Source organism: Ailuropoda melanoleuca, chromosome 12 (assembly GCF_002007445.2).
Source record: "Ailuropoda melanoleuca isolate Jingjing chromosome 12, ASM200744v2, whole genome shotgun sequence".
Taxonomy (NCBI): Eukaryota; Metazoa; Chordata; class Mammalia; order Carnivora; family Ursidae; genus Ailuropoda; species Ailuropoda melanoleuca.
In genome coordinates this window covers 39,591,041-39,617,904 of record NC_048229.1, presented here as the reverse complement: position 1 = coordinate 39,617,904, position 26,864 = coordinate 39,591,041, and the positions used below count along the sequence as shown (strand labels likewise).

The 26,864-nt window shown below is 52.7% G+C and overlaps 4 protein-coding genes across 12 annotated transcripts in view; 3 read left to right on the top strand and 1 right to left on the bottom strand.

Annotated features, from left to right (window-relative positions):
* The window catches only part of WDR62 (WD repeat domain 62), a 52,248-nt gene extending 45,437 nt beyond the window's left edge, over nucleotides 1-6,811 (top strand). For 2 of the 6 annotated variants that reach the window (XM_019801407.2, XM_034638252.1), the window contains 10 exons: nucleotides 826-953; nucleotides 1,299-1,402; nucleotides 1,755-1,865; nucleotides 2,167-2,301; nucleotides 2,580-2,691; nucleotides 2,805-2,946; nucleotides 3,027-3,087; nucleotides 3,275-3,928; nucleotides 4,478-4,635; nucleotides 4,730-6,811. In XM_019801407.2, coding sequence (XP_019656966.2) covers nucleotides 826-953; nucleotides 1,299-1,402; nucleotides 1,755-1,865; nucleotides 2,167-2,301; nucleotides 2,580-2,691; nucleotides 2,805-2,946; nucleotides 3,027-3,087; nucleotides 3,275-3,928; nucleotides 4,478-4,635; nucleotides 4,730-4,996 — 1,872 coding nt within the window. In that variant the 3' untranslated portion in view covers nucleotides 4,997-6,811. The remainder of the gene's footprint in view (nucleotides 1-825; nucleotides 954-1,298; nucleotides 1,403-1,754; nucleotides 1,866-2,166; nucleotides 2,302-2,579; nucleotides 2,692-2,804; nucleotides 2,947-3,026; nucleotides 3,088-3,274; nucleotides 3,929-4,477; nucleotides 4,636-4,729) is intronic. The other 4 variants (XM_019801408.2, XM_034638251.1, XM_019801406.2 and 1 more) reach the window with 3 other exon arrangements.
* Nucleotides 5,020-11,673, top strand: OVOL3 (ovo like zinc finger 3). Its single transcript, XM_011227121.3, has 5 exons — nucleotides 5,020-5,045; nucleotides 9,704-9,875; nucleotides 9,950-10,014; nucleotides 10,756-10,957; nucleotides 11,436-11,673. The coding sequence occupies exons 2-5, from the start codon at nucleotides 9,782-9,784 to the stop codon at nucleotides 11,642-11,644; spliced, it is 570 nt and encodes a 189-aa protein (XP_011225423.1). The 5' UTR covers nucleotides 5,020-5,045; nucleotides 9,704-9,781; the 3' UTR covers nucleotides 11,645-11,673.
* POLR2I (RNA polymerase II subunit I) lies at nucleotides 10,948-13,231 on the bottom strand. 3 transcript variants are annotated; one of them, XM_034638434.1, is made up of 6 exons: nucleotides 12,841-13,000; nucleotides 12,708-12,762; nucleotides 12,319-12,392; nucleotides 12,157-12,231; nucleotides 12,002-12,053; nucleotides 10,948-11,148 (listed from the first exon to the last, which is right to left on the bottom strand). In XM_034638434.1, exons 1-6 carry the CDS (start codon nucleotides 12,897-12,899, stop codon nucleotides 11,104-11,106), a joined length of 360 nt encoding a protein of 119 aa, XP_034494325.1. In that variant the 5' UTR covers nucleotides 12,900-13,000; the 3' UTR covers nucleotides 10,948-11,103. The 3 variants fall into 3 exon arrangements, with proteins under 3 accessions (XP_034494325.1, XP_011225422.1, XP_002920967.1); XM_011227120.3 differs by lacking the exons at nucleotides 10,948-11,148; nucleotides 12,841-13,000 and adding exons at nucleotides 11,692-11,799; nucleotides 13,010-13,231; XM_002920921.4 differs by lacking the exon at nucleotides 10,948-11,148 and adding an exon at nucleotides 11,692-11,799.
* A 182-nt stretch (nucleotides 13,232-13,413) lies between these two features.
* TBCB (tubulin folding cofactor B) lies at nucleotides 13,414-21,584 on the top strand. 2 transcript variants are annotated; one of them, XM_002920916.4, is made up of 6 exons: nucleotides 13,414-13,678; nucleotides 14,400-14,543; nucleotides 17,623-17,719; nucleotides 18,373-18,564; nucleotides 21,081-21,153; nucleotides 21,312-21,584. In XM_002920916.4, exons 1-6 carry the CDS (start codon nucleotides 13,565-13,567, stop codon nucleotides 21,424-21,426), a joined length of 735 nt encoding a protein of 244 aa, XP_002920962.2. In that variant the 5' UTR covers nucleotides 13,414-13,564; the 3' UTR covers nucleotides 21,427-21,584. The 2 variants fall into 2 exon arrangements, with proteins under 2 accessions (XP_002920962.2, XP_034494318.1); XM_034638427.1 differs by lacking the exon at nucleotides 13,414-13,678 and adding an exon at nucleotides 13,758-13,912.
* The last annotated feature ends 5,280 nt before the right edge of the window (nucleotides 21,585-26,864 follow it).

The following is a 26,864-nucleotide window of genomic DNA, read 5'->3' as shown; positions in this document are numbered from 1 at the left end:
ACCAGGAGTCTGGGAGGTGGGTGCATTGGGGGTGAAAAGCTTGGGCCTGAGAGCAGGCCTGTGGCTGGGGGGAAGGAGGGAACATTTGAGCAGGTAGAGCCCCCCCCCACCCCTTCCTTACTGTGTGACAACTTGCCGCAAGGCTTATTTCCCTAGGCTTCTGCTTTCAAAAAAGAAATGCTCATTAAAAAAAAGATAACCAAGAAAAAAAATATTTCTAAAAAATGGTCATAAAAGAAAGCCCTCAGAGGGCTTTAATAGGAATCCAGTGCCAAGAATAGGGCCTGGGCCCTCAGAAGTGTGAAGCAACTTTAGCTCTTGCTCTGTTCTTTTCCAGACAAAATTATTTTTTATTCTATTGTATAAATGTGTCTTTTTTATTGTGAAATTGTACACATACACTTATGTGTACAAATCCTAGTTATACAGCTTGACGAATTATTACCATTGTATGCACCTATGTACCCACCACCCAGGCCAAAATATAGAGTATTTTCTAGCTCCCGGGAGACCCCCTTATGCCTGTCCTAATCAGTACCCCCACCTGACGTAACCAGCTTTCTAACCTCTCACTGAGGACTAGTTTGTTTGTTCTTGAACATCATACAAATCAACTCTTGGAGGGTTGGAGCCGTACCAGTTCCTTACCTGTAAAGGGGCTGATGAGCATGCAGGAGGAGCACAGAATGAGCTCAAGGCACGTAACTTGGTCCAGGGCTTGGCTCACAATGAGGGTCCAGCACGTCTTTCCCGCTATCGTGGGTGTTGGCGGCACACCTGGCTGCCAGGGATGTCTCAGATGGATGTGCCCTCTTCACCCCGCAGCCGGAGAGTCCCCAGGAGGTTGGCTGTGGGCATCCCTCCTTCCTGCCCCTGCAGAGGGAGTCCTCTGAGGACACCGAGCTCATCATCTACTCCCTGGAGGCAGAGTTGATGGTCACAGGGACAGACAGGTGGGTGTCCTTTGCACCACGGGAAGCCTTAAGGTGTTGGGAGAGACGAGGCCTCAGCTGATAGGCTTGCACTGAAAGAATTGCTCTCTGCTCTCCCTGTGGGCCTGTGGGAGTGGGGCAGAGCATTAAGGCCCAGGTGACACGGGAGCCTCTTCCTGCTGTCTCAGTTTCCCTGCTTCCAGGTGGAGGTGCAGGGAGCCTTTGCAGAAGGCAGGGGAGGTGAGGCAGTGCTCAGTAGGAGCAGGGCACAGATGTCTAGGGGTCTGGGGTGGGGACCAGATGTTTACTACCTAGTATGTTCTCATTCCCTTCCACCACCACCACCCCCCACCGCTGGCACTGCAGTGAGTACTGCACGAAGGACGTCAAGGGGGAGCTCAGAGACCAGCAAGGTGACTCCTACCTCAGAGTCTCTTCCATCGGCCCAAAGGATCAGAGCCCACCTGAGGGTGAGTGGCAGCAGGCAGACACGCTGCAGTAATCTGTTTGTCCGGCCAGGCCCCTTTCTGGGTATTAATGGGCACCTTGACTCAGTCTTCCTGAACCTCAGAGTCTATCACGGAGGCAGACATGGTCCCTGCTGTTACGTGAGGATTCTTGAGCCCAACTGTGCACTGGCAGGACCCCAGCTTTGCCACTTCCTCCAAATGTAAACTTGCTGGTCCATAAAAATGGGAAGTGGGTATTATTACCCCCATTCTCCAGATAGGAAAACCAAAGCCCTGGGAACCTGAGCCACTTACCTGACTTGCCTAGTGAGGGCCTGGCTTTGGGCTCCTGACTCCCACTCTGCCCCTTCAGACTCGGGGGAGTCAGAGGCCGACTTGGAGTGCAGCTTCACCACCACCCACTCTCCCCCTCCACGGCCAGCCCCGGACCCTCGGTTTGACATGATGATGCCCCACATGCCAGGTGAGCAGGGGCAAGATGTGGGGAAGACGGTGCCTGGGACTCGCTAGGGGATGGTCATGATATATAATCACTCTCTCCACATCAGCCTTGCACTTGGTGCCCACTAAGCCTCCATTTCCTCGCCTAGGAGGCAGAGCCATTAGCCTCTCCTCGGTCTAGTGGCAGCAGGGTGTGTGACGGGCGAGTCCAGCTTTCTCCATTGTTAAGTGTCTGGCGTCTTTGTCTGGGCGTCTGCCCATGACTCATGATGTTGACGATTCTCTCCTGCCCGCCCCCTTCCCTCCCCTTCGCCTCTCCCCAGGATGCCCAGGTACCACAGAAGAGTTACCCCAGCCCGAGGTGCCAGGCATATCCGACGGCTCCCTGCCCCAGACCCCTGAGCAGGAGAAGTTCCTCCGCCACCACTTCGAGACGCTTACTGACGCTCACCCCGAGGGTAGGGCCCTGCCTGGGCAGGCCATCCAGTGCCAGGCACAGCACGGGTGTCTCGGGTAGGGCTGCCCTGCAGAGCTGGCAAGGGTGGTAGGAGGGCTTGCATTTTCTCTTAAGGACTGAGCCGCGCAGGCTCTTCTGCCTGCTGTGTTCGCTCCCTACACATGTGTGTGGTCTATTGATGGCGTTTCTGGGGATCCACCTGCTGGTCTGTGGGCCTTCCTGGGCCGAGGGCTGGGTGGCTGGAGGGATTCTGAAGCCTCCTTTGATATCTTCCCCTAGAGCTCTTCCATGGAGCCCTGAGAGACTTGGAGGCGTCTGAGTCTGAGGACTTCTTTAATCCCCGGCTGAGCATTTCAGCCCAGTTCCTCTCACGCCTCCAGAAGACATCCAGGTATTTGCTGGTGAACCCCACCCCACCCCCATCTCTCTCTGCCCCCCAGGGTGGGGCTGCGTCCCCTCAGGGATCCCCAGGACAGCCACAACTGCCTGGTTTCCTTCCCACAGGTTCACCCACAGCTTCCCTCCTCGGCTGCCCCTACACCTGGTGAAGTCTCCAGAGGTCAAATTCACAGAGCTTGGGGGCAGCCAGTCCAGAGCAGAGCCTCTGAGTGCAAGCGCTGGCTACACCTCCCCAGGCAGGCCCAGCGTGAGTACAGGGGCTGCCTCCCTCAGGATCTAGGGCTGGGAGCCAGGAGGCCTTGTCCTCCCCTCATGCTGTGCCTGCAGGTCCTCGCTGGGAGAAAGGCTGAGGAGGCCCAGGAGAGCCTGGAGGCCTGGCGCCCACTGAGTGAGTGCCTCCATCCACAGATAAACAGCCCTGGGCTTCTCCACAAACAGCCCTGGATGCCCTTCAGAACCGTGGGGCGGTGGGGGATGGGCAGGGTCCACTCAGACCCTGAGGCCACCTGGGGTGGGCCCCTGTCCATCAGCTCTGTGGCTTGGGTATGAGAGTAAGCCAGCTGCTTCCTTTACAGCCCCCTGCCTCCCAGGCCTGGCGCCCCGTGCCCCCTCCTCCTCAGTGCTGCCCATTGACGGGAAGCCTCCGACACCCACAGCCCTACCCACTCCAGGCCTGGCTCAGGGTGTCCACGGCCCCTCCACACACCCCTACATGGAGGCCACTGCCAGCTCCCGTGCCAAGATGCCACGCAGCATCTCCCTCGAGGACAGTGAAGGCCCTGTGCTGGCTGAGCTGACCAGGCCCCTCCACAGGCCCTCCTCCGTGGGGGAGCTGGCATCCCTGGGCCAGGAGCTCCAGGCCATCCCCACCACTGCAGCACCCAGTTCTAACAGCGAGGGCCAAGAACCTGCCTTGTCCTCCTGGGGCAACCATGAGGCCCGGGCCAGCCTGAAGCTGACCCTGTCGAGCATCTGTGACAGGCTCTTGCTACCCCCTCCCCCACTGGAACCTTCGGCCACCCAACCCAGTGTCACTGTCACAACAGCCACCTTCCCAGTCCCCAGTCCCATGGATGCAAGCTCCCCGAGGCTCCACAATTCCACCTTTCTCCCAAGGCTCCTGGTCCCTGAGCCCCTCAACACCCCTGCCCACCCCATCAGCACCCCACTTCCAGAGGCCAGGGCTGGGGTCCCTGGCAGCATCACCTCCCTCCTGGAGCCCACCCCTGGTAAGTACCACTCTTGGGGCAAGGGATTGTCCCCCAAGCTCATCCCATGTGCAGCTGGCTTAGCTCCAAAGGTGGACACTTGACCCGGCCACAGGGGTTGCGTCATTTACTCATTCATTCGTTCACTTAGATATTTAGTGAGCACTTCATATGTGTTGGGCTTTGTTCTAGACCTTGGGCACATGGGGCATGGTGGTCAACAAGACTACAAAGAATGGACACCTTAACTGGGGAGATGGCCAGACTAAATGTAAAGCAAAGTGTTCATTGTGTCCCGAAAGAGTATGTGCTAAGGACAGAAATAAGAGAAAAGGTTTAGGAAGTGAGAAGGGGTGTGGGCAGTGGTTACAGTTTTAAGCAGGATAATGAGAAAAGGCTTCAAGAAGAAGGGGGCATTTGAGCAGAGTGGAAGGGAAGTGAGCCTTAGGGGATGGAGGGAAGCGTTCCAGGCAGAGGGACAGCTGCTGGGATCAGCCCAGCCACCCCAGCCTCTCTTAGGCCAGCTAGAAAGTGGAGGTATCTTTCTCATTCCGTCTCCTCTAACCCCAGATGCACTCAGTCTGGTCCAGGGCAGCCCTGGACACTGGGAGGAGCCTGGGGTGCCAGCCAGGGTCCTGCCCCCAGCTCCTCTTGAACTGAGCAGTGTGAGCACCATCGTGCACAGACTGCAGACTGCCTTCCAAGAAGCCCTGGACCTTTACCACCTGGTGAGCCCAGCCCCGGGACCAGGGGAGAGGGCTGGGTGGCTCCCCGGGACTGCCGGGGCTGGGTGGCCCCTGATAAGATTGGTACCCCTTGCAGGTGGTCTCCAGTGACCAGGTGAGCACTGAGCAGCAGCGGCAGGCACGGACTGAGCTGGCCTCCACCTTTCTTTGGATCCATAACCAGCTAGAGGCCAACGACTGGCTGGTTGGGACTGACGTGGCCCCGGCCCAGGCCCAGCACAGCCTGGGTTCCCCCTCCCCAACTACACTGTGCCCCCTGGCCAGCCCCGATTTGCATGCCCTGCTGGAACACTACTCGGAGCTGCTGGTGCAGGCCGTACGGAGGAAGGCACGGGGGGACTGAGGCCTAGAGCCCCCTCTCCACGACAGCCCTGCCACTTCTGAAGAAATAGGTATCTTAAGCAAATAAACTAACAGCTTAGAGGAATGGTTCCTGGTGCCTGTCGGGGTGCATGCATAAAGCCCCCTCAGGTGATACGGGGAAGGAAGGTGGGGTGGACAGCAGTGGTGTGTTGGACCAGCCCAAGGAACGTGGCTGGATAAACTTTGGAAGGGATGAAATTTGTATGCAGCAGGTGTTGGCCACCTAGCATTGTACCCTCACCTGCTCTTCCTCTTCTTATCTTACCTGGGGGACATCAGCCCCAGCACCCTGCCTTGTTCCAGAACTCCGTCAGTGGGACCAGCATTCCCAAGAAATTTAGGAACTACAGTAATGATGACCCCAACACTTGGATCCCATGTCATCCATCCCTACTGAGCTGCTATGGGGTCAGTTGGGGTCCTGGCCCAGCTATTCCCCAAGGAGGGGCCAGCTCTTCCTCCCTGCCCCCCTACTGGTGCCCAAGAACCCACTGGAGCCACTGCCATCACCATGTGCCAGACCCTGGCTCCCACGACACACCCTGCCACCCCACTGGTTCGTGGCCCCCAGGCCAAGCCCAGGCTGCATCCTGTGAGGTCTGGGCTTTTGTCCCCACCTGCAGCCGGGGAAATTGAGGAGAGACCAGCAAGCTCACTGACCGCACAATCAAGCAGCATGCCAGGCCATCCAGCAGCTGGGACAAGTAATTCTCTCCCAGCAGGAGGACTCTATCCAGATTCATCCCATGAGCTCCCAGCTGTGGTACCAGCTTCCCCAAGCAACGGGCATCTAGCCATGTGGCATGTTTGCCAACAAGGCCACTCTGGTGACCACAAAAGCCCCTACTGTCCCAATTCTCTATAAAAAGGAAGCTGGCAAGGCAGGGCCCTCTCCTGAAGCACAGCTCCACTGTGCGGCTTGCTGTCGCCTCAACCACCACTTGCCTGAGCCCCTCTCTGCTCTTTCGGGTGGTCATGGCCCACCAGTAACAGGCTCAGAGAGATCCAGTCTTACCCCAGATTCCACACAGCTGAGACTCAAACCTAGGCTTGCCTAGTGGCAGAGCCAGACCCTTCAGCATAAGGCCACGGCCCTCTGCTGTCTCTGGAAACACACACATCACAACCAATTGCGCTGTTTAAAAAATTCTGCCGGGTACCTGTCTGTTGTACCTGCTGGGGAAAGGGGGAGGAACAAGACAAGCAAAGCATCTGTCTTCGTGGTGTTAGCCTTCTAGAGAGCAAAACAGGAATTAAAACAATATCTGTGGAACTGTAACTAAGCTGAGGGAGTTCGCTGTGCTGCTTGATGAGCCAGGGAAGGCCTTTCTGGGGTGACATTTAAGCTGAGGCCTGAGAGAAGGCACAGGTCATGTGGACATCTTGAGAAAGTATCCGGGCAGACAGAAAAGCCAGTGCAAACACCGCACTGGGGGGATCAAACATATGCGGAAGGAGTGGAGTGAGCTAGGAGAAAGGGTAAGAGAGGAGATGGGAGGAAGAATGGGGTTCAAGGGGCAGGGCCTTGTTGCTTCATGACATTTAAGTCCAAGAAACATTCACAACACAATTTTCACCCCTAAATAAGATGCCTGATCTTGGTATCTGAGGAGTTGCCGAGTATTGTTTATTTCCCAAAGTCCCTCTCCCTGCCCCGCCCCACAGGTTACAGACCCCTAGGGACCAGCTCTTCTTGCCCCTGCCTTGCCTGGCCACAGTCACCGAAGATCCCTGAGGCAAGGCTTGGCATCCAGGCCCCTGAACACCCATCTTGAGCCTTTCCGTCGTGGAATGTACCCCTCCTCCCACCCTGTATCATAATTAAGCCTTCAGCTCAAGTAGCAAATAGCTGGCTTATGGGCCCCAAGCTGTAGGGACATTTGTTACTCCTGATTATGTTCCTGCTCTGTTAGCCTCTGAGTTTAAGTTCCCCCCTCCAGCTTAGGCCCTCAGAGCTGCAACATGGCTGCCATACCAGCACTAGGCAGTACACCCTCACCCAACCAGGAGCAAAGGTCTGGAGACAGGCAGCCACCAGAGTAGTAAGAAAGGTGCTAAGCCTTCCTAGACACTTCACCTTTCAGAGCAGTTGCAGGCAAGAAGGATGGAGATTACTTTGATTCACTTGAAACACCCACCTCTCCTGTCCTGGGCATATCGCTGTTCAAACAAAATTGGGTTTTCTCACCACAAAAGGAGGGTGGGCTGGTAGGACCCAGTGTGTCTGCCACTCTCCACTTCCTAATGCTGAGCTCTTCAGCCCTGGAAAGACCAGACTCTCTCCCCTCAGACAAACTGGCTGGTTTAGAAAGCACTGCTGATGAATGTGTGTGCACACGCTTTGTAGACCCACAGGGTCACAGCAGGAAGAGGACAGTATGCTCACACAGGATATTTCAAAGAGAGTTTAGTGAAGGGATCATTTACGAAGAAGTGGGCAGGGGATAGGGAAATCCTAGGGCTGGTATGGTATCCTGGACTGGTACCAGAGGAGAGCTGTTACTCCCACCCTCGCCTTGAGATAGAGATACAAGGGAGCAAAGTGGGACCCAGAAGAGCCAATCCCGGAGAGAAGGCTGCCCTGAGGGGAGCTGCGTTCCTGGCAGCTCTATAGGGAGAGAGTTGGAGGAATCCTCTCCCCCATCTTCTGTGGAGCTCCCCATTGTCGAAATCCCACTGGGAGCCAGAGGCACAGGAGGCCAGGTCCGCCTCCCAGGACATAGCGCAGGGAGGAATGGGATAGAAACGGTGTGGGGACAAAGACACCGAGCCCTGGATTTCTTCTCTAATGTGTTTTCAGTGACACAGGAACCACTTGCCCCAAGAGACATGGTGCTGGGCAGGGAGAAGTGGGCACCGGGAAAGAGACAAGATGGTTCCCCTTAACCATTTTCGAGCTCATTCTTCAGTGCTACTTCCGCACTGTACTCCCACACCAGACCAATCCTAGATACTGGGCTGCCAGACCTATGCTGCACACACCAGTCATGGCTGCATGAAATCCAGTAATTGTGAGATGGAGACACTTAAAACACTTTATTTTTTTAAAGATTTTATTTGCTAGAGTGAGCGCACAGCTGGGGAGCAGCAGGCAGAGAGAGAAGCAGGCTCCCCACTGAGCAGGAGCCTGATGTGGGACTCCATCCCAGGACCCTGGGATCATGACTTGAACTGAAGGCAGACGCTTAACTGACTGAGCCACCCAGGGGTCCCGACACTTAAAAAACAGATGGACTGATTGAAACTTACATGCTTGCCTAGCCACCCCTCAAGACTTCTTAACCACCACCCTGTTTATATGCTTCATGCTAAGCATTCTCCCCACATGATCTACATGGATCTTTGACACAAACCAGTGATAGGGAGACACATCAGTCCCATTTTCCAGATGAAGAAACTGAGGCTCAGCAAGAAGCAACTTGCCTGGGTCCTGGAGAGAGAAAGTGGCGAAGCTCTGGGCTAATAGACTCTCAGTTCCACCTCCCTTGCTGCCCCAAACGAATCATCAGGACTGACTCTCAGGGAGTGTGAAGAAATAATGCTTCTCTTTACCAAGCCTTTGTGTAGACTGTTCCCTCTGCCTGGAACACCCTCCCCTTTCACCTGAAACCTCATCTTCCTTTAGGGCTACACCCTGGCAGTCATCTCTGAACCTTTAGGCTGGATCAGGAGCCTCTTCTGGGCTCCCTTGAGCCCCCTGGGTTTTCTCTATTGCAGTTGGGATCACTTTGCCTGTGTACCCCCATCATAGTCTTGGTCATTCTGAGAGGTCACTGGTGTGTCTCCCCCGTGGGCTAAGTTATGTGTTCATTTTTAGTGCTGAGCTAGGCCTGGCCCATAGTTGGAGCTCAGGAAGTCACCGACTGGGTAAATGAGAGGAAGTAACAGCACAGAGAATATTCAGAATCCTTAACCACGGGTTAAGAGGTCAGACAATGATCAATCTAGAACACAGACTTGCTAGAGTGTAGGGGTGTGGTTCTGGGAGTCCTGGTTTGTGTCAGGTGACCCCCTTTGGCTCCTGGACTGTGGGAGAGTGGGGAAGTGGCGTCCCAGGCAATCGCTAGGAGCTGGACTATTAACACACGAGTTTCAATACCAGCTACACCTGAACAGTGTTTCTTTCCCAACGTCAGCTCTGGGCATCTGAGAATCAGAGAGGTGGAGCTTTCTGTCGCAAGATGCATAGCCTACATCGTCCCCTTGTCTTTCGTCCCCTTGTCCTTCTCTCCTGCACCCTGTTGTCCCTCCACCCTCTGGAGCAAGCAATCACAGCACCGCCCCACCCCCTACTTCCTCAGACAGCTGCTGTGATTTGAATAGCCAGGCAGGCTGTTGGATGTCCGGTTGGTAACTGATTTGCCTGGCAAACAGACCCTCAGGTCCTTGGCTCTGCTGCCACTTTGAGAAGACAGCCTCCCTGCAGTCTCTCTTTTTTCCCCCCACTTCAGGAGCTGTCTAGGCTCCAATCTTGCCCTCGCTTGACGTTCTTGGGGGTCCTAGCGCTTGGCTGCCCTGGCAGCTGCAAAGTGCCCTCAGGAACCTGGTGTAGAAGGGGGAGGAATGGTGGGTCTGGTAGCAGAGGTAACTGAAGCCAGCTAAGTCAGCTCCCTGGGCTGGTCACAAAATTTGCATGGAGAGAATGAGGCTCCTGCACGGCTCCCCGCTCCCTCCCTCCCCTCTCTAGTCATCCTGGGGCTGAGGTGTGACTGCAGGTGGAAGAGGCAGTAGTCTGTGTGGGGCCATCTCACCACTCCTGGAGGAGATGCCTCGTGCCTTCCTGGTCAGGAGTCGGCGTCCACAGCCACCCAACTGGGGCCACCTGCCTGATCAGCTCCGGGGAGATGCCTATGTCCCAGGTGGGCCCCTCACTGGGCCTGGAGGTGAGGGGTAGGTGAGACACAAAGCATCACCATCTGGCTTCTCTCCTCAGACTGCAGCAACCAGCAGGGCCCACCAGCACACCAGTCTTCCAGCCTCGGGGACTCTTGGGTAGCGGTGAGTCTGCAGCTGGACCACAAGACCCTGCTCAGTTTCATCCCTGCCTGCCTGCTCTCAGCCTCGGCAGAACCTGACTGTCCCTTACTTCCTGAGCCCATTGCACATGCCCCTCCAGCCTCAGGACCTTTCTGCCTATTGTTCTCTGTGGGAAATGCCTTTCCTTTCTTAGTAGAGCTCACTGTTAGGCTTCATTACAGGTGCCATTTCCCTAGGGTGGGGAGCCACCTTTCCTACCTCGAGATCCCCGTCCAGTGGGACAGAAAAAGATTCAAGCCAAGTGGGTGGTGACTTGCTTTATGTCGGATCAGAAAAGGTGACAGGAGCAGGATGGGGGAAGACTGGGGTTCTCAGAAGGGTTATTCAGCTGTGCATGCCCTGTAAGAGGGAAAGTACTAGCCGGAATATAAATGTGACTGAGATTACTTCATTATTTGTTGAAAGCTGGGAAGTGTCCTAGGCAAGGGATATTTACCAAGAAAAAGACAAAAATTCATCCTTCCTGGAGCTTTTAATCTGGTGGGGGCTGCAGGGATAGACAATAAAATTAGAAAACTCTGTATGTTGGAAGAGGTGCTATTACAGAAATATAAAGCGACGTAAAAGCAATGGGGAAGGGTCAGGGAAGGCCTTTGCACACATCAATAGCAGTCTCTGGCCTTCCTAGGCCTCCTTGGTTCCTGGTTCTAGGTATTCCATTTGCTCCAGCCAGGGGGTCTAACGCCCATGTCCCTCCCACAGCCCATGCAGGGCAGTCTGGCCTCCACTCCCAGGGGCCCAGGGACACTCGGCTGCCCGCTCTGCCCCAAGGCCTTCCCTCTGCAGCGCATGCTGACACGGCACCTCAAGTGCCACAGCCCTGCGCGCCGCCATGTGTGCCGCTGTTGTGGCAAGGGCTTTCATGATGCCTTCGACCTCAAGCGCCACATGAGGACTCACACGGGTGAGGAGTGGCAGGGACAGGGAAGGGCGGCTGGGCCCCAGGAAGGTCTGGAGTGAAATGGGAGAGAGGTGCCCAGGATGTGGAGTTTCCAGTGTTTGTGTTCACAGGGTGGAGACAGCCATCAGGAAGCTTGGAAAACCTCCTTCTTAAGATCTCAGCCAGTGGGTGTAAGGTGCCAGGGTGGAGGCCTGCTGGGGGGTGCAGAGTGAAGACGTAGTGGTTACATAATTCAAGTCCTAGATGGAAGGGCGAACGGAAAAGCCTCCCTCCTCCCCCTGGGGAAGGAATATCCTGACGAGCAGGGGGAACACGGGTGTCTGGCCCATGTTCGCACTGGGTGGAGGTAGCACAGGGTGGGACATAGGCAGAAGAGTCTGGACAACTTGGAGCAGAAATGCGGGAATGCTCACGGAGGGCAAGGTGGAGAGGCTTTGGTTTGGAGGCCATTGCCCTGTCTGTCCTCTCCCCTTCTGCACAGGGATCCGCCCATTCAGATGTGGAGCTTGCGGGAAAGCATTCACACAGCGCTGCTCACTTGAAGCTCATCTTGCCAAGGTGCACGGGCAGCCAGCCAGCTATGCTTACCGTGAGCGCCGTGAGAAGTTGCATGTGTGTGAGGACTGTGGCTTCACCTGCTCGAGGCCTGACGCCTACGTGCAGCACCGCGCCCTACATCGTGCTGCTTGAGAATGTGCATCCCACACAACCCACGAGAGGCAAATAAAGGCAGGAAATGCACGCACAAAACACAGTATTTATTACACAAAGGAGAGAACAGTTCACTCGGTCCAGCGGTGGCCACAGTGTGGGGCCGTGCACACATAGTACAAGCGCATGGCGTCCTGGCAGAAAGGGTACACGGTTAGGAAGGGTCTGGACCCCATGGAAGGGTACAACACAGAACCTCCATCCAGCAAAGCCTCACCCCAAAATAATAGGCAAAGGGGCCTTCCCCATTGGTAAGGGTCCCCCCAATATTGGTATCCCTGACCCCGGGGAAGACCAACCCTGGAACACGCAGAAATCCTTCCTCCTTCCACTCACCTCCGCCCGGGCACTATGCGACTGGAAGAACACCGCCTCCTTGTGGCCACACCTGGGAGGACAGTCAGCCATTCAGCCAACCATACCCTTCCCTCCTCCCTTCATCCGTTGAGGACGAGCCTACTCTCCATTCCCAATACCAACAGTGCGCTCACTTTTGGCACGGGTGGTCCTCGGTCCGCGGCAACGTGGGGTCCTGGGACACGTCAGCGATGATCTGGGTCAGTTCGCTGAGGGAACAGAAGGTGAATAATTGTGCCCAGACCAGGCCTCCCAAGGCAACAACCCCGTCCCCAGGCTCTAGTGCTGCCACTCACTCCACTTCGTGCGTGATCTTGTTGACGTAGATGCAGCTGTTGTCGGCTTCCTGCTGGTAATCACAATTCCGACACTACGAGAGGGCGAGTGTGGCGAGAAGGGGGTCATGGAGAGATCCGGGAAGGGACTGAAAAGGAAGGCTGGGTCTTCCCCGGAGGGAATAACTAAGAGCATGGAGTCTTGGAAGTTGGGATAATGGGGTATATTGAGAATCACCTCGGGGATGGGCAAGACAAGACAGTAGGGTTCACTCGGGGGATAGGAAGCGAGACCAAAACTCGTAGGGGGCGTAAAAAGGAGTAAGGGTCGCGTGGAGTAGGTTGAGGCCACACTGGGAACAGGTGGACCATTCTGGGAAGCCCCGGGGGCTCCGCAGGGTCGTGCTCACCGCGTAGAGCAGAATGCGGTTCTCCTTGTCCTCCTTGGGGTAAAGCATGTTGTTACTGTGGGGAGGGGGAAGTCAGAGGTCAGTCCCGGGGCCATTACTTGCTTCCCTTACACACTCGCAGGCCCAGCCTCACCATTCCTGGCAGAATCGAATACCCACGAAACCCGGCTCGTAGGTCCCGTCTGGTTCCATAGCTACGCACTGCCCGCCAAGCAAGCCTTCCGCACTTGCACCGCCGCGCGACCGGTTGCGGGAAGGGTCAAGCCTAGTTGCTTCGCCAAAGGAGGGGCGGAGCTACGTACATGTACTGTCTCCCAGTGGCTTTGTGCTCGGCTCTCTGCGCCGAGGTTCGATTAATAACTTGCTTCAGTTTTTTTATATCCTGCGGTAATTGTTTCCAACTTCTGAGCCTCGCTTCCCCAGTTTGTAGACTAGGATGGCACGAGAGCCAGGAATACGATGCTTCACGTAATGTGCAAGGCGCGGAGCATAAATGAAGTCATTGCTTTTTGCTGGCTGAAAGCCAGTGCACATGCGCGGACGAGGTGACTCTTGCCAGTCCTTCCTGTGGGCTTCAGCCTTCGCCCGTCGGGGCCGTTTCCTGGGCGGCTATTGGAAGAACTGCGCACCATGGAAGACCTCTCAGGATTGGCTGGGCCTACCCAAGAATACGGGAGAGCCCTCTTCCTGTCGTGGAAAAGAGACGGCGGCGATTGGCGGACCCTGCTTGCGGGAGTGCATGGATTGGCCAGGTTGGGAGCAGGGGGAGGGGCTGATATCCCAGAAGCGGCGGCGGCTGCTGCGGAGCCGGTGTGAGGCGACTGACCGGGCTGCGGACCCCGGCAGGGCGCGGCGAGATGGAGGTGACGGGCTTGTCGGCGCCCACAGTGACCGTTTTCATCAGCAGCTCTCTCAACAGCTTCCGCTCTGAAAAGCGGTACAGTCGCAGCCTCACCATCGCCGAGTTCAAGGTGTGGCTGTGGGGGCGGGGTCCAGGGGGCGTGGCGTAGGGCTTGAGGGGGCGGGGCAAAGAAGAAATGGAGGGGCTTCCCGAACGCGGGGAGGGGCCAGGGATCAGCCGAGGTTGAACAGATTGGGGACTGGGCCCTGGCGCGATGGGGCCAGAGGGAACCTGAGGTTCCAGAAATTGGGGGCGAAGCCTGGGAATATCAGAGGTTGCATAGGGCGTGGCCAGGGATAACCAGGTGGGTCCTAAATGGTGGGTGTCTTGAAGCAGCAAGGACGGGATGATGGTTGTACAAGGGTCGGAAATTAGGGGCGCCTGGCTGGCTTCGCTGATAGAGTTGGCGATTTTTGATCTCGGTTCGTGAGTTGGAGCCCCGCGTTGGGCGTACGGTTTACTTTTATTTTTTTTTTAAAGATTTTTATTTTTATTTATTCGACAGAGATAGAGACAGCCAGCGAGAGAGGGAACACAAGCAGGGGGAGTGGGAGAGGAAGAAGCAGGCTGATAGCAGAGGAGCCTGATGTGGGGCTCGATCCCAGAACGCCGGGATCACGCCCTGAGCCGAAGGCAGACGCTTAACCGCTGTGCCACCCAGGCGCCCCTACTTTTAAAAATATAAAAATAAATTTGCAAGTACACACCTTAAAAAAAAATAAACAAGGGGTGGAGCCTCAGGGCAGAGGGTGAGGCCGCTGACAGCCTTCCACCGGCTGCTCCCCGCGCAGTGTAAACTAGAGCTGGTGGTGGGCAGTCCAGCTTCTTGCATGGAACTGGAGCTGTATGGACCTGACGACAAGTTCTACAGCAAGCTGGATCAGGAGGATGCACTGCTGGGCTCGTACCCCGTAGACGACGGCTGCCGCATCCACGTGAGACCTCCCCTCCATTCATTTATTTATTGAACAAATTCTTGCTGTACGTCGCTCTGTGTGATAACCAAGATAGGCCCTCCTCTCGTGAAGCCCCCACTCCAGCATGGAGAGAGACAGAGCCATCACTGGACAGTGACAGCTAGAGTAGTCTGAACCGGTCTGGGAAAAGCCCAGGGAACTGGGGGTGCCCAAAGAGGTACCTGACTCCTCCTGGAAGTATCAGAAGGGGCTTCCTGAGGGGTGGGAAGCCTGAGCTGAGACCTGAAGGATGAGGAAAGGGCCACTTAGGCTAAGGCGTAGGAGGGGCATGCCAGGTGGAGGGAACAGTGTGCAGAGACATAGAGAGTGAGTTCGGTCAGGGTGAGTGACGAGACTGGATGTGTTGGGAGAAGATGGAACACAGGACCTCTGCATGCATCAACTCACATCATCCTCTCTGTCCTCCCCTTAGTCCTCAGACATCCCAGCATCCCAGGTGACCTCCACCTTGTGGGCCTTTGCAAGTGCTATATACCCTGAGACTGTGTTGTTCTTTTTTATATGGCTTCACATGGCTCACTCCTCCCTTCCTCACACACTTGGAGGGTGTGAAGCCTTCACTGACCTCAGTATAAAATGTAGATCTCCTCTCTTTTCCACTTTACTTGGTTTTTGCCCTTAGCTCGTAGCACCCTGTGCATTTCCCCAGCACCTGGAATAATGCCTAGTACAGAGAAGGTGCTCAGTGAATCATTGTTGGATACTGAGCTGAATCCATAAAATAAGACTTGGAAGATGGTGTGATTAACCCCATTTTGCAAAACACAAAACTTAGCTTCAGGATGGAATTTACTTTCGTAAGGATGAACTATAGTTAGAATTTTCACCTCAGTCTGCATGACTTGGAAGTCAGTGTGCTCAGAGAACTGGCTCTTTTTTTACCTCGTAAGTGTTCACTGAACATCCATGTTATGCCAGGGGTATAGCTGTGAGCCAAGTCTCAGGTCTCTGTTTTACCTCTGTCCAGTGTGTGAGGTAGATGTTAGCTAAATATTCACAGGAACAAATACGAAATGTCAGAGACGTGAGGGCCATATAGGAGATCACAGAGCTGGGAGAGCCGATACTGGGGAACTTGACCTATCAGTGAGGTCCAGGAGGACCTCCTGGAAGAGGTGATGCCTGAGCAGAGACCTGGAGAATAGGAAGAGTTAACAGAGGAAGGGAAAGAGTACTGCAGGAAAAGGGCACAGCATGTGCCAACACTGAGGTGGAAGGGAGCACAGTTAAGCATGGACACTGAAGAGTGGCCTGTCTTCTGGCAGAGGGGAGTGGGAGCCAGGGGAGGGCTCTGAGCCAGGAGAGTCCTGGTCTGATTCAGGTGTTCACAGGCTCCCTTTGACTGTGTGGGGAACAGACTGCAGAAGACAGGAGGAGTAGAGAGACCCGGGAGGGGGCTGCTTCCATAGTCCAGGTGGTACAGTGGGGCCTGGGTCATAGTGGGAACAGGTCAGGATAGTGCTGGGCCCACAGGACGAAGACTTTGGGCTGACCCGGGCAGCCTCAGCCTCCAGAGGCTGCTGGGTCAGGCATGGGTTGTGGCATCCTCAAACAGGAGGTTTTCACACATTGATTCAGGTGTAGACAGGTGACTAACTTCTGAGGTCATTTGAGGAAGGTTTCCTAGAGGTGGAGCCTCTGGGGCATTTTTGTTTTAAATATTACCTATATTTGAAGTGCCTGACTGTCTCAGTCAGTGAACATGCGACTCTTGATCTCAGGGTCGTGAGTTCAAGCCCCATGTTGGGCATAGAGATAACTTAAAAACAATTATAAGTATATATGTAAAATATATTATCTATATTTGTTGCTTAAAATAATAGCTACCTCAAATTTACAAGATCCTTAATACAGAAAGTAGAAATTCTTAGTGATCCTGGCCAGAGAAAAGGGCCATTTCTATTTTGTTGTGTTGGCCCAGTGGCTCGGGCCAAACACCTGAGAGTCTTTGCTGACCCCTCTCTTTCCCTCACACCTATATCCAGTCTGTCAGCAAACCCTGTGCACTCCACCTCCGGAATCTATCTGGAGTCTACACTCTTCCTCCCCACTGCGCCTGCCCTGGCCCAGCCTCTATCCTCTCACTCCTGGACTCCACAGCAGCCCTTCCCGGGGGCCCCCTGCAGTCTGCTCCCCACCTGCAGCCAGAAGGAGCCTGTGGTGCCCTGAGTCAGGTCAGGGTGCTCCTGGCTCAGAGCCTCCCTGGCTGCATCCCAGTCTGGGTAAAAGCCAAAGTCTGCAGTGATCTGTTGTGTCTCTCACCTTCCCCTGGCTCTCCACTCCAGCCGCGGTGGCGTCCCTACTGTTCCTGAAAAGGGCTAAGGACATTTCTGCACCTGAGACTTGGTGCTTGTCATTCCTTCTTAGGCTTTAGACCTTGGCGCAGACATCCCCTCCTTTCAGAAACATTCTCTGACTACCCTCTCAGGCTCCTAAGCCTCTTTGTGGTATTTGTCTACATAGAACCTTGTCATCATCGGGTGTTTAATAGATGCATGTGTTTGTTTAGGGTCGGTCTCCCAGCAGAAGGAGCACTCCTTGTGTCCCTAGCACCCAGCACTGAGCCCAAGTGGGGGCCATAGGAGAGTTTAGCAACAATGAGTGAGTGAATATTGGGGGTGGCACAGGAAGAGATGCTTCTGGGTCTGCAGGTTGGGGTAGCTTAGGAGGGTCCCAGACGCCCAGAGAGGACAGATGTGCTGCCCAGAAGTCTCCTGAGAAGGACCTGAGCTCTGCCCTTCAGTTCCAGTGACTTGGGGACCATCAGTGATGATGGTGGCAGCATGGGGCAGATCCAGCCTCTTAGGGCTTGGATAGAGGTGAGGAAGGGGAGATGGCCAGTGTGGCTACCTGTTCTCATCCCTTCTGCTGGGCTCAGGAGAGGATAGAAGGCCTGGGTAAAGGTGAGGGTAGAGGAATGTGGTCTTTCCTAGATGGAAAGACTTAAATCCAGGGAATGCTGTGATGTGCAGCCCCAGCATCCCAAGCCTCCCAGGGCAGGCCCTGCTCCCCACTGACCTCCCTCCCCTCACTGCAGGTCATTGACCACAGTGGTGCCCGCCTTGGGGAGTATGAGGATGTGTCCAAGGTGGAGAAATACCAGATCTCACAAGAAGCCTATGACCAGAGGCAAGGTACAGGCACAGAGGGATGGATGGGGGCATGTGGGGGCCAGAAGGAGTCTGTGTGGGTGGACAGAGGTTGGGGGCAGACAGGGACACTGTGGGGAGGATGGTGGTGTGAGCAATGGGGACAGGCAGACATGGCAAGTGGAGGGCATGGGATGAGGTTGTTGTGTGGACAGATAGGGCTTGGAGGGGCACAGGGTGTGGGGTGTGAATGGGGGCTGGGAGGTGTGAGGGAGTGTGGGCTGGCAGATGGGGGCATGAGAGGGAAGTCTGGGGTGGGGGGGTCACCTCTGGGGGGGTAGTGTCCCTTGGGGGCATGAGCAAAACAGATCAGAATGTGTAGTGGGTAAGACAAGAGGCTGGATGGAGGGAACATGATACTGAAGGGACGTGGGAAGATGGGCTAATGGGAAGACTGGAGGCGGGCATCTTCCTTTTAGTTTCTAGATTGTGGGGAGGCCCCAGGGGTCCTGGGGAGAACCCGGGGCTATAGTGGGAGACTTGGGGCTTGGGCAGCAGGCCTCTGACACCCAGAAGAGTTTCTCTCTGCATGTTGGTCCTGTGTGGGTGGAAGGTGATTCCATGAGGCGAGAGGCCACACCAGGGAAACCGTGTCTAAGCTTGTCCACCCGCCCCCCTCGCCCCCCCACCCCCGCCAGACTCAGTCCGCTCCTTCCTGAAGCGCAGCAAGCTAGGCCGGTACAACGAAGAGGAGCGGGCACAGCAAGAGGCTGAGACTGCCCAGCGCCTGAATGAGGAGAAGACCCAGGCCAGCGCCATCCCCGTGGGCAGCCGCTGTGAAGTGCGGGCGCCTGGGCAGCCCCCTCGCCGGGGCACTGTCATGTATGTAGGTACGTGGCCCACAGAGGCCTTCTGCTCGGCCCTGAGGTGGACAGTGCTGGCGACCCGGTCCTCAAGGAGATTCCAGTCCCGCGGGGGAGACAGACCCAGCCATGACAGTGACAGCCCAGAGTGTTCATGGTAGGGAAGTAGGACGTGGAGGCCAGAGGGGTCAGTTCTGAGGTGAAAGCACAGGGCACCGTGTCAGAGCTGAGATGGGGAAGGCCCGGGCCAAGGTGAGGAGGGCGGGGAGAAGGGAAGCTTGGGGGGTTGTGTGAGCTAAGAGGCAGCACCAGACTCCGTCCTGGAGAGTGATCCCTGAGGCTTCCTAGGGGAAGGACAGCATGAAGGAAAGGGTGCTCCGGCCAGAGGGCATGGGGAGTGCGGAGGCCTGGAGCAAGAACAGGCTGGGCCTGTCTGAGGCAGAGAAGGGAAGTCAGCGAGGCTCGTTGGGAGGAAATGAGGGGAGAGGTAAGAAGTGAGGCCCAAGCATGAGCAAGGCCGGACCGTGTAGGGCCTGGAAGACAGTGGAGAGCAGTTGGTTTGTTTTTTTATTTTTTTGTAATAGCTTCACTGAGCTATAATCCATATACCGTAAAACTTAAAGCAGACAGTTCACTAGTTTTAAGTATGTTGAGAATTGTGCAGCCATCACCACAATCAATTTTAGAATATTTTCATCTCCCCAGAAAGAAACTCTGTAAGCATTAGTAGCCACTCCCATTTCTGAAACCTCGACTCCGCAGTCCTGGGCAGCCACTAATCGATGTTGTCTCTGTAGATCTGCCTGTATCGGACGTTTCGTATAAACGGAATCCTGTAATACGTGGTCTTTCATGACTGGCTTGTTTCACTGAGTTCTCAAGGTTCATCCGTGTTGTAATATGTGTCAGTGCTTTGTTTCTCTTTATAGCCAACTAATGCCACGTTGATTGGATACACCACATTTTACGTATTCGTTCATCAGTTGATGGATGTGTGGGTCCTTTCCTTGTCTTGTCTATTACGGATAATAATACTGCTGTGGACCTTCTTGTATAAGTTGTTGTGTAGACACGGATTTTCATTTCTCTGCACGTAGGACTGGCATTGCTGGGTCACCTGGTAACTCTGGTTAACCTTTTGAGGAGCCGTACTGTGTCATAGTCGCAGCAGTGGCGGATGAGGGCTCCAGCTTCCCCACATCCTCGCCAACACACTTATTATGTCTTTTTAATTATAGCCATTTTAGTGGGTATGACGTGGGACAGCACTGTAGGTTTGATTTGCAGTCTTTTGGTGGCTAATGAGATTGCCCATCTTTTCATGAGCCATTTGTGTATCTGTCTTACTTAGAGAACTGTCTGTTCAGATCCTTCATCCATTTTTTTAACTGGGTTGTTTAGTTTCTGTTGTTGGGTTATGTATTAGTTTTCTGGGGCTGCCATAACCAAGGAACCACACACCAGATGGCTTAAATGACAAAAATGTATTTCTCTCAGTTCTGGAAGTTGGCAGTCCCAAGACCAAGGCTTTGGCGGGTTTGGTTTCTTCTGACACCCCTCTGCTTGGCTGGAGATGGCTGCCTTCTTGCTGGGGCCTCACGTGGTCTTCCCTCTGTGTGCATTTCCTCTTCTTATAAAGACACCAATTGGATTGGATTATATCCCACCCTAATGGCTTCATTTTAACTTAATCGCCCTTTTAAAGGCCCTGTCTCCAAACACAGTCACATTCTGAAGTACTGAGGGTTAGGACATCATCGTGTGAATTTTGGCAGACACAGTGCAGCCTGTAACAAGTTGTAAGAATTCTTTATATATTCTAGATACAATTCCCTTATCAAATACATGATTTGCAAATATTTTCTCCCATTCTATAGGTTGATTGTCTTTTTACTTTCTTGACAATGTCCTTTGAAGCCAAACATTTTAAAATTTTTATGAAATCCAATTTATTATTTTTGTTGTTGCCTCCGTTTTTGGTATTATATCTAAGAAACCAGTGCCTGATATAAAGGTTTACTCCTGCATTTTCTTCTAAGAGTTTTATAGTGTTATGTTTTGCATATCAGTTTTAGACCCATTTTGAGTCAATTTATGTGTGTGACGTGAGATAGGAGTCCAACTTTCTTCTCTTGCACGTGGATATCTAGTTGTCCGGGAACTATTTGTTGAAAAGACCATTTTTTCCTCATTGAATGGTCTCAGCACCCTTGTCAAAAATCATTTGATCATAAGCAGTGTGAATTTTATGCTGAGTGGGATGGGCAGCCTTTGAGGAATTTGGGACAAGGTAGCAGTGCTATTTATTTTAAGTTTTTACAAAGACTCCTCTCACTGAGGGTGTTGAATAAATAGGGGATCCAGGTTAGGAACAGTGAGGCCAGTGAAGAGGGCTGCCATATTAATCTGGGCAGGAGATGGAGGTGGCCCTGGCTGGTAGCAAGGAGAGGTTTTTGCCAGGACAGGCTTTATACCCAGTGGGTGGGGATGAATCTGGGGTGAGCTGCACCCAGAGGTTTCATTGGGCTTTCCTCCCTGGGCAGGACTTACAGATTTCAAGCCTGGTTACTGGATTGGCGTCCGCTATGATGAGCCACTAGGGAAAAACGATGGCAGGTAATGAGCAATCCCATTTGGGCATCCGTATGTGTTTATGCCCATGTCTGTGTGTGCATATGTGTGCTTATACGTGTAAGTGCATGTGGGTGAGCATCTGGGGTGGGAGCCATGTTGGGGCCCTTCCTGACCACTGCCTCCCTCATCATGCCCTGCAGTGTGAATGGGAAACGCTACTTCGAATGCCAGGCCAAGTACGGCGCCTTTGTGAAACCATCAGTTGTGACAGTGGGGGACTTCCCCGAGGAAGACTATGGGTTGGATGAGATGTGACACCCAAGGAAAGGCATCCGCCTGCTCCAACTAATTCGCCTACTCATTGCCCCTCCCTGTGTGTGCCCATGGCCCTCTTCCCTGAGCCCATTTTTATTTTATTCACCTTGCCATTGACTTTTGAGACTCATGCATTAAATTTGCTGGAAACCTGGGAAGTGTTGGAGGACTTGATGGTTATAGGAGGGGTGGGGGGCGGCTGGGTGGGTGAGGGTGAAATAGGAGGCTGGCTAAAAAAGAGGTTGGGCAGGATGAGGCTTTATTCCTTAGCTGATAGCTGGGGGCCCATAAGACTGTTCTTTGTCCTTTATTAGTTACTGTAATGTTTTGCTGCTACAACAAAGGGGCCCAAAATACTAGTGGTTTAAACGAGGTAGTTTTTTTCTCATTGTAAAGTCTCATGTAATGAGACTGGTATGATGATCCCTCTTTGTCAGAGGCCAGTCTCCACACATGTATCTTGTTGCTCTCTCTGCTCCTTCTCATTATTTCCACATTATCAGTTCCAGGCACCAGGGAGAGGGTAAGGAGAAGGATACCGCTTGCCTTTAAGGAATGTGTGCAACTCAAAACTTGTTTGTTTCATTGGCCAGAATTTTGTCTCATGGCTACTTGTAGTTGCAAAGGAGACTGGGAAATGTAGTTTTTATTCTGGGAAGCCATGTTCCTAGCCAAATATCAGAAGTTCCTATACTACAGAAGCTGGAGAGAAGGGATTTTGGGGGTCAGTAAGTAGTTCCACCACAGTTCCTATGGTTGGGAGACCTTACCTGTTCACTTAATAATACTTTTAAAAGAAAGAAATCAAAAGACTAGAAAGAGCATGAAGCCCCTCATAGTGTTGTGGAACTGGGCAAAGTACATTGTGCTCTCAGGTATGTGACTTGTTCGCATGCAGTCCCTGCTTTCTGGGGAACTTGGGTCACACTGTGCCTGTATTTGCATGTGCAGAAGCCCCTCGTTAGCTCCTTGAAGTATTTCTTGGGGTGACCCACAGATTTTCACACATGGGGAAGCCACACATACACACAGGGAACACTGAGATTCACATCAGACACCCATCAGTGATAGGCACCTGTACATACACACACAAAATTGAAATTGCCCATGTACAAAAATTAAAACCAAAAAAACTGGTTACTTTAGAAAAAGATCCCAAGGCTTAGGCCCCTACCATGTCAGGGAGTTGTCAGAGTGAAGAGACTTCGAGGGTATGTTCCCCAACTTCCTAACCAGCACCTACCAATTTAAGTTCAGCCAGAGTCCATGAACCTTGATTTCTTAAGTCCTCAGGTCATCGCAGGTGGAAGACAGTAAATATCCAACACTCTCTACAGTTTTTGAGCCCCCACTGTATGTCAGGCCTCATACGGGGGACACTTTCATGAATTGGACAGAGTCCTTGCTTGGGAGTTAAAGGCAGACAAACATTGTGTCTCTCTCTCTTTTTTTTTTCACTGTGGTAATTATGAATCAGGTTGCCGGCAGTGGGGGAAGGAGAACAAAATCATTAAATCTGCCAGGTGGTGCTGGTAGGAAAGAAGGAATGGGGATAGGGACACGTGAATAGGAATCACCTGAACAAAAAGGGACAGGGTTCTGTAGGCCTGAAATAATCCCTTTGCTGATTCATGCCCATCAGGAACTTGATCCCTGTGCTAAACACAAACTTAGGCTGAATGCAACCTTTGTCTTGGAGCTGAGCTAAAGCAGCAACTGAACATGCTTAATGGCTTGCTGGAGTTGATTCATGTACCAATTAAAACTTGGGATTATTCAGTAGGTTAAGAGAGGTGGTGTAACGTTCTGAGGAAAAGCACAGATTCGGAAGCCAGGCAACTTGGGTTCAAAGCCCAGCTCTGTCACGCAGCCCCTGGGAGACTGAACAAGTATTCCTTCTCTGGGTTTCACCTTCATTCCTATAAATCGAGGGTGATGACAGTACTTCCCCCAAATGACTGTTGGGTGCATTAAATGAGCTAATACATAGTAAGCACCTTAATCAGCTCCAGGCTCATAGTAAATGCCCGCTCAGTAAATACTAGCAGTAGGTATAATAGCGACTACATACAGCCAACATTAGTAATGCTGGCTTTATTTAATCCTCACAACGGAACCTGCCCCTAATTTCTTCACCTTAATTTCTTACCTCACCCCATCTTTGTACTTCTGGGGTTACCCTCCTCGGTAGAGATTCCCAGAGGTTCCCAGGTAGACACTAGTTTCCCAAGTCCAGGCAACCTCAGGCGTCCCGGACGCGTGCAATAACCGCCAGCTGCCACGTGGGGGCAGCAGCGAACTGCTCAGCGAACCGCGCGCAGGGCTTCTTGAAGCGCGGAGTCTGGCCTACGTTGGGCTGTGGCTCCAGCCGGGCACGCGAACTGCATTTCCCAGAAAACCATGCGACAACCTCAGCCTCATTTTGCTCAGCCGAAGCTCAAGCGGAGGTGGCGGGGAATTGTGGGGTGAAGGGATGTGGGCTCTTCCCCAGAGGGCGGTGTTGCGCAGGCGTGTACGGCTGCCGGCCCGTTAGAGTTTAATCGGGGTGGGAACGGACGTCCTGGAGGGGCGCGAGAGCTGACTTTCTGGCCCCTTGTAAGAAACCAGGCCAGGGCACTTTGTGGCCAGGAGCTGGCTAGGCGGTCTTCCTCCATCTCCACCGGTCATTCACGCTCTAGGCTTGTGGTCGGCTACCCAGCCAGGTGAAGGCGCTCACATCTTAAATGAAAAAATATCCCCCTTTTCCTCTTCTGTGTCTTCTAAACAGTTAAATCTTTTTTCCCCAAGGTATTAAGAGAATTTTAAATTAGAATAGTTAAGGATTTCCCAAATACCCATCACCCAGCTTCTGTAGTTGTCAAACATATGGCCCATAGTGTTTTATTTCTTCTGCTGCTGCTTCTCCTCCTCCATTATTTTAAAGCAAATCTCGGGCAATATATCATCTCATTTGGAAATGTTTATGTATTTCTAAAATAAAGGAGTTTCAATCACCCCTAAAAAATGCAATAATTCTTTAATATCTAATATAGGTCAGTATTCAGAAGTTCCCGGTTGTTTCATAAATATATTTTCTTAAGATTTTATTTATTTGAGAGAGAGAATGTGAGTGAGAGAGCACAAGTCAGGGGCAGAGGGAGAGGGAGAAGCAGACTCCCCACTGAGCAGGGAGCCCAATGCGGGGCTCGATTCCAGGACCCTGGGATCATGACCTGAGCCCAAGGCAGATACTTAACTGACTGAGCCACCCAAGTGCCCAAGATTTTATTTGTTTTGACAGAGAGAGTGTGAGCAGGGGGCAGGGTAGAGGCAGAGGGAGAGAGAACCCCAAGCTGACTCCACAAGGAGCTGGACTCGGGGCTGGATCTCATGACCCTGAGATCATGACCTGAGCTGAAATCAAGAGTTGGTTGCTTAATGGACTGAGCCACCAGGCGCCCCTCATAAATGTCTTTTTCCTGTTCGTTTGTTCAAATTACAATCCAGATGACGAGGGAAACAAAGGTAAGAGAAATGTAGCTTAAATTAAGTCTCTTTACAGCTTGCAGCCCACTGATAGATACCTGAAACATGCATAGCATGACCTTCCTTCCTCAAGAAACTCATGGCTGCCTTAGTGCGTTAATGTTTATGTTTTATTGAAGCCTAAAGGTAACCTATCTTAACAGTAGTTAGCCCCTCAAGGCCCTGAAAGCTTTGCATCCAAATTCCTTAGAGACCTATGCTATCCCTAACCCCCACTAATTAAAAAGTATGTAATCAGACAATCCCAGTGCAGCTCTCTCTGTTCACGGGTCCTGTCCGTATGCTAGAATAAAATCACCTTTCAGCACAAAAAACATCTCAAGAATACCTTCTTTTTTTTTTTTTAAAGATTTTATTTATTTATTTAACAGAGATAGAGACAGCCAGCGAGAGAGGGAACACAAGCAGGGGGAGTGGGAGAGGAAGAAGCAGGCTCATAGCAGAAGAGCCTGATGTGGGGCTCGATCCCATAACGCCGGGATCACGCCCTGAGCCGAAGGCAGACGCTTAACCGCTGTGCCACCCAGGCGCCCCTCAAGAATACCTTCTTAGCCGCTCGCTCACGAACCCAAAAACTTCAAAATTTCATCACAGGGTTCACGCACTGTATTTGATTGATATCTAAGTCTTTTATTCTACCACATTCCTCCTCCCTCAGTCTTCCTGTGGGATTTCTTACAGTCTGATTTGGCTGGTTGTACCTCTTGGTATCCTTTACTATATTCTTCTATTCCTGTATATATGTTCTATAAACTGGTAGATTCAAAAACTGGGTCAGACGCAGGTCCAGTTTTCGGGTAAATATATTTTACGGGTGGTGTTTGAGTTCCTCCGTGAGGAGGTACATATGTGCCTCTTGAGTTTGCAGCCACTGCTGTGGTGGTTTTACAATATGTCTCCAGTTAGGGTAGCCTGGTGGCTCAGTCAGTGAAGAGTCTGAACTCGGCTTGGGTTATGGTCCTAGTCCTGGGATCAAGCCCTGCCTGGACCCCTGTATTGGGCTCTGCGCTTGTTGGGAAGTCTGCTTCTCCCTCTCCCTCTACCCCTCCCCCTGCTTGTGCGCTCTCTCTCTCAAATAAGTTAAAAAAAAAAAAAAGTTCCAAGTTCTTTGACACTTCTCTCTTTTTTTTTTTTTTAAGGTTTTTATTTATTTATTTGAGAGAGAGATAACACAGAGGGAGAAGCATACTCCCTGTTGAACAAGGAGCCTAATGCAGGGCTCAAACCCAGGACCCTGGGATCATGAGCTGAGCTGAAGTATGGGCTCCCTTGAGTGTGGGCTGGACTTAGTGCCTCGCTTCTAAGGAATAGAGCATGGCAGAAGTAATGATGTTGCCTTCTAAGACCAGGTCATAAGAGGCATTGTATCAGGATCTCTGGGAGACCCTTTGGGATAACGAGCTGCCCATATTGTGATGACGCTCAAGCAGTCCTCTAGGGAAGTCCATGTGGTGAGAAACTGAGGTCTGCCAAGAGTCCGCAAGGAATTGAGGGCCCCTGCCAGCAGTCCTGTGAGTGGGCCAGCTTGGAAGCTGATCCCTCACCCTAGTCGAGCCGTGAGATAAATTCAGTCCTGACCAACAACCCAACTGCATACCCATGAGAGATCCTGAGCCAGATCACCCCGATATGCCACTCCTGAATTCCTGACCCAAGGAAAATGAGATCATAAATGTTTTAAGCTGTTACATTTTCGGGGTGCCTGGCGAACTCAGAATTGCATGCGGCTCTTCATCTTGGGGTCGGGAGTGTGAGCTCCCATGTTGGGTGTAGAGATTACTTACGTGAGTAAACTTCGAGCTGTTAAATTTTGGTTTTAATTTGTTGGCAGTCACTTAATGTACCTGTGTTCCAGTTACCTATTGCTGGATTAAATATGATTGAAACCTTGACTACTTATTTTTTTTTAAAAA